At 41.9% G+C, this 6,000-nt stretch overlaps 1 protein-coding gene across 2 annotated transcripts in view; it reads left to right on the plus strand.

Annotated features, from left to right (window-relative positions):
• The window catches only part of LOC111221567 (furin-1-like), a 78,473-nt gene extending 72,970 nt beyond the window's left edge, over window positions 1-5,503 (plus strand). For both annotated transcript variants that reach the window (XM_022745021.1, XM_022745029.1), the window contains exon 16: window positions 350-5,503. In XM_022745021.1, the coding sequence (XP_022600742.1) occupies window positions 350-957 (608 nt within the window). In that variant the 3' untranslated portion in view covers window positions 958-5,503. The remainder of the gene's footprint in view (window positions 1-349) is intronic.
• The last annotated feature ends 497 nt before the right edge of the window (window positions 5,504-6,000 follow it).

Below are 6,000 nucleotides of genomic sequence, written 5' to 3' on the forward strand. Positions count from 1 at the left end.
GCATATGGAAATGGGTCTTCTCACTTAAACATGCTGCTCTCAGCATATAAATTGCAAAGCTTTTCGTCATCAGTTTTTTTTTTTTTAGTAAGCAAAAGTAGAACTAACAAAAGTAGAAATGGTGACTTGGAAGCAAAATTGCCTTTAAAACCTGGTGCCACAACAACCCATGGATGAATAAATACAGACATGTCAGACACATCGTTCTTTACCGTGTTAACTGAGCTCTCTGAGGCTTGACAGTCTGAGCAGGAATCTTGCTTCTCTGTTAATGGGAAGTCTTGACTCATATGAAGAAGTAAAAGGTGAGTACGGCTGTTTATTTCAGTTTCTTTCTTCTGTGTTTTAGAGTGCAACGCCGGCTACTACCTCTTTCAGCAGGGCTGTGTGAAAGAATGTCCAGCAGGCTTCTCAGTGGGCTCCCAGCCGCTCAACTACACAGTGGGAAACTTTATATTGCCAGCTTCCGTCCCAGCCTGCCTGCCCTGCCCACCGCCCTGTCTGACCTGCAGCAGCCTCAGCCCTCAGGCCTGTCTGTCCTGCCAGCCTCACAGCTCACTGGACCCCATCTCTGGCACCTGCCTGCACCTCAACCAGTACATGCGTGAGTCCCCTGGCAGCTTCATGGTGGGCCAGGGGAACCCGGGATTGCAGCTCCAGCTCAGCTCCCAGCTGCCCATCACCATTGCCGTGCTGAGCTGCATGGCCATCATCGCCACCTTCGCTGGGGTCTTCCTGCTGCTGCAGCTGCGCTCTGGCGCACTCATCAAGCTGCCCTCTCTGGAGGCTGGCGGCGGTCTCGGGGGCACCTTCAGCCTCGGGGGAAATAGGGTGGTGTCGTACCGCGGCATCCCGACGGTGTGGGGGGATGACGGTGTAAATACAGACTCCGAAAACGAAGAGTTTGACGTCCAAAATGAGAGGACTGCCTTTATCAAAACACAAAGTGCTCTTTAATGCCTCCCCCACATCCCTCCTTCTCTCCTGCTTTTAAAATCCTTGCAGCCCCGTTTGTCTGATAATTCAGGGCTGTGGTTACTGTCCTTTCACAGTCTTTTCTGGTTTTATCGCTCATCCCTTTTTCTCTTTTTCTGTCTTACCGGGATTTCATCTGAGTCCTGCTGCAGGATCTTGTCTTCCACTCTGCTGTGGGAGACCTGATGGGAAGCTGCTGTCTCTCAGAGCTCGGGATGGCCCAAGCTTTGCTTTGTTCACACTTCGACGCATTTCTATTAAACTGACTCTCTCCCTCCTCTTGCCCTCGATCACTAACAGTGTCTGTCTGTGCAGAGTCCATTTTCCCCTCCAGCTCCAGCTGCTTTTTGTTACAGTAAACAAATGATTATTATTTGCTTTCTTCCTATTTTTTCAGTCTCAGTGCAGTAGCCAGACGAGATTGCTGAATGTGAGGAGTAGAGATGTGTGTGCGTGTGTGTGTGTGTGTGTGTGTGTATTGTGCGCACGTCTGGATGAATGTGTGTGAATGAGAGCGTGTAAACCTAATGAATAGTGTAGTGCCCTTTATAGAGAAGCTAAAGCTGGTCCTGTCACATTTAGTACTTTGACAAAATAAGTGGTAACAAAAAAATTGTATTATGAGGCATGAAATCTGCTTTGGATACACTGACTCTCCAAAGTGTTGTTGAGTGACATCAATATCCAAAATCTGCTCAGAAAAGCCACTTATCTGTAGTGATTCACATTTTCAAGTACATTTTAAAAATCAAAAGCATAATGGCTGACAAGGAAATGTCCAGACTTCAATGGTTTATAATTGTGTGTCACCAGCCAGAGAAACAAAGCAGACTCTCTGAGAGCTTTCCGGACACGTCCTCCCCATTGTCCTTCTTTCCATGATGAGACAGTAATTGTATTTACTTGAAACTGAATCCATCTTTCATAGAGTCACTCTTTTTATCTGTTCGGTTATTGTTCTAAGTGTGATGGGGGCTTTAGTTCTCCTATTGTACACACAATCTGGAAAGATCTCAGCTCTGGCAGAACAAACTGTGAGTCACACAACTAGCAGAGCTTCCTCCAGACATTTGGGATTCACGATGGACTGAACTTATTCTAGTTTGGAAACTATAAATTCTCCCAACCTTATGACCTCCCAGCTATCACATGGAAGGGTATCAAAAAAAATAAGATAGATTAAGAGGAAAAAAACAAAAAACCCACACATACACACACAGACACTCACAGAGAGGCTACTCGTTCAACCCTGAGGCACAATCCCTTCCGGGGATATTTAATTTCTATGTCTGATGTGCTCACATCCCAGGGCTGAGACAGAGACAGTCGAGGTGCTGATGGGACCCAGAACAATATGTGACTGTTGAGCACAAGAGCCTCTCCAAGCAGCTGACAGGTGTTGAGTTACCTGTGATTGATTTCTTGACAGTGCAGAAACGGTAACAATACATCAAGGCTTTCCCTTTTGTCAGAGCACATTAGCACTACAAACACACATTATACACACAGCTCATATCATAATAGCTGAGAGTTTGTTTGTTTGTTTGTGTGTGTGTGTGTGTGCGTGTATTCGTTTGTGGCATACAAGGTTGATAAATGTTAATCTGCCCTCTGAAGTGCAGGTTTCCTCTTCCTCCCTCATCTCACAGTCTCTGCTCTCTTTCCCAAATCTTGAGTATAGTTTAGAAATCCTGCGTTGACTCCACATCTCATCAGCGTCTCTGCACTTACCCTCCAGTCTTCATCTAATCTGAATTTCAGATTAACTCTTCAGCGAACTTGCCAATTAATTATATTCTGAATGATACTGCAGCAAACTATTTATTCTGAGAGATTTTAATCATACCTTTAGGGAAGATTGTTTTAAAGTGATTTTTTTTCTCCCTGGGCTGGTTATCATCGAAAATATGCACCTCATGATTTAATCCAGTGTAGCCATTTTTCTACTATGTTGAAATTATTATTTTTCTTTTTTCTTTTTTTTTTTTTTCATTTCCAGTACAAAAACAGTGGAGCTTGCTGAGAGAGGTTGTCATGGTGATGACATGCATACAAAACTGCAGCTGCTCATGCTTTTATCTACCTCTCATATCATTCAGCAAGGTTTCATACGCTGTTAGAGGAGCTGTTAAATGATTATAGAGGTCAAATTGTATGTAGGTCAAACATGAAAACGCTTCTTTGGAAAGGTTTAGGAGGATAGGCGTGAAAGTCAAATTTATGTTTTAGAACAGAAACAGGCAAATGCAATTCAGAAACTGTAAAGCTGCTGTGTAAATTCGAGTCCCCTGAAACTCCTCTCGCTCCTAAAATTTATTGCCTTTATGATCAGCATTCATGGGCAGTCACACATGGGCTTTAAAACCTGTTATTGAAAATAGAAGGATTGTCCGTAGATCTTGTTAGCCAGCGAGTTAAATGCTAAATCAGCCTAAAATAGTTTGAGGCATATGTTTTCCCCTCCTCTCACACACAATTTCTACCCAGACGGCTCCACCCGGTGTTAAGACCTTTTTCTTTCTTTCACTGACAATCAAATAATCTCCTTGTTCTGTGGGTGGGAAGGTGCACAAGCAACAAAACAAATCGATTTTGAATTTGACCACTTTTGTTGCGTGAAGCTTTCTGAGAAGGTGTTATTCATAAATACTGTATGCAGAGTTGAATGTGATTTAAATTGCAAAAGCGTGTTTAGAGAGAAAGGAAAAAACATTTTAAAAACAGCAGAGAATAACGTATTTCGAACTCCAATACCTGCCAAAAATCCTGCACAAAAACACGGAGAAAGATGCTCTCAAACACAGCACTGCGCCAGGAAGCTTAATTCAACTCAGATGGCTGCTGCAGGTGCAGCACATTTTGGCTAAACTGGGTTGGAAACCAACCCGAGAATGTGGATTTAGAGGAAGGGCCCCTCAAAAGGAACAAAGCTAATGTGGCTACAGAATATTGAGTATGCTGCGTTGCTTTGTGTGATGTACATTAGTGCCTACTGCCATTTAGGCTTTGATTAGCCCCCATTCAAGGAGGGTGCTAATTTAAAAAACGTAATAACTGCAGCCTCAGACTTGAGCCACAAAATCTTATCGACTTCCCAGCTTGGTGTGAAGTGTGTAAACAACAGATATGGGGCTGAATTTGGCACCAAAATTGCTTCCATAAAATATTATAACTCTCCAGGCTCAGAGTTTGCTTCTTTTTTTTGTAGAAGAAGAAGAACTATATTAAATTGTGGGACTTTGATCAATTTCTTGCAACTAGTGTGGATAATTGATGCTCAGCCTAGTCAACATTGTATATTCTTGTAATCTTCCCTTACAAAGGATTTATAAATTTCTCCTACAAACATGTTGGGATGTTCAGACAGAAGTTTCTGTGGTCCCTCAAGTGCACACACAAAATTATGTATTCATCTTAGCTTGATGTTGTGTTCACTACAGCTTCATAGAGTCAGAAAACTTTAAATTGATGAACGCTGAGCTGTGTGCATTCAAGTGTCCAACTTTTAAGGAAATCACAAATGCAGCCAGCATTAAGTAGCTAGTGCTTCCAAAGCACAGAGAACTGCATAAAACCATTAGGAGCCAGCTTCCTCCTGTCACTGCTAGACGGATGGAAACTACACACTAAAAAAGAAGAGGTTCTCTAATTGTGCTAGAACGCAGCTCCTTATTATTAGGCAACCACTTCACGGGCTCTAATGTGTGAAGCCTTTTAATGTTGAAAGTAACAGGAATGTTACAGAAAATCTGCTCGTTGCAAATTGTCTCCTCTGATTATATAAAAAAGACTCGCTTGTGGGCACGATGGAGGCTTTGTCTTTTGTACCACTGATTTGTGTCATGTGGAGCTTGATGTTGCTTCAGTCCTGCCTCAGGATGTAGTCTGCAGTGATTAATATGAAGTCAGATGGAGTTAATAGGAGCAATATCTTTGGCGTAACCAAAGACAATCATTTCAGTGCTGTCTGTTTAGCGTTTAGACGTGTTGCTTTCAGGTTGTCACAGTCCATCGACCCCTTCACTTGTGTTCAAAGTGTTTTGTTGATATCATTGTGTCATCTCTGCCCGTTTGAAGATCTGCGGCGACACCCTGTATGTTCAGCAGCTGTGGAGGGAGGAGGTAGAATGTATCACATCTCCATTAACTTAAGGGCTGAATCAGATCTGCGTGCGTCCGTGTGTGCACATGCTTGCTTAAGTATAAATAAAACACTTTGTGATGGGGGGGAGGGCAGTTAGTGGAGCAGCCTCAAACGACTCTGTTGACATCCTCCCGCCTCTTCATGAGGTTCCTGGCCTGTGGCTGCACACAGTACCTTACAGATTTGTGATCTATGAATAATGTACAAGAATGACTATCTTACATGGGACATAACTCTAAAATAAGGCCTATTTTTGTACTATATGAATGGTGCAGTGTAATTTTCTTGTAATTTAAAGATTTTTTTTGCTCTTGTTTTTCTCCTTTTTATTTAATTGATGTCAATTATAGATTCTACTAAAATAAAGATCTATGCAAATTTGAATGTGTTTTTATTCACTTAGATGCACTTTTAGTAAATATAACTTGATTATGTTAATGTAGGTTCACAGTGGTGGAAGACGTACTCAGATCCTTTACTTAAAGTTCCAGTAGAACCAAGTAGAAATACTTAATTTCAAGTAAAAGCCCTGCTTTGAAAATCCTATTTAAGTGAAAGTACATTAGTATCAGCAGCAAGATAAAGTATCGAAAATAAAGGTGTCGCTGTCTTTGCATTTTCCTGAACATTTTTGTGAAAGACTTCGATCATTTAAGGACCATCTGCGGAGTTTAGAGGAGACGCGTCTCGTGGTGGAAACATGACATTAAAAATTCGCTAAAACCAAACATCAAAGATAAAACTGCAATACCAAGTTAAAAATAGCAGGTCTCCATAAAAGTGGAGGTAGTTCACTGACAATACAGAAGTACAGAGGTACTACACACACACACACACATATATACAGCAGGGAAAATAAGTATTGAACGCGTCAATATTTT

This window comes from Seriola dumerili, unplaced genomic scaffold, assembly GCF_002260705.1.
Source record: "Seriola dumerili isolate Sdu_G_001 unplaced genomic scaffold, Sdu_1.0 BDQW01000003.1, whole genome shotgun sequence".
Classification (NCBI taxonomy): domain Eukaryota; kingdom Metazoa; phylum Chordata; class Actinopteri; order Carangiformes; family Carangidae; genus Seriola; species Seriola dumerili.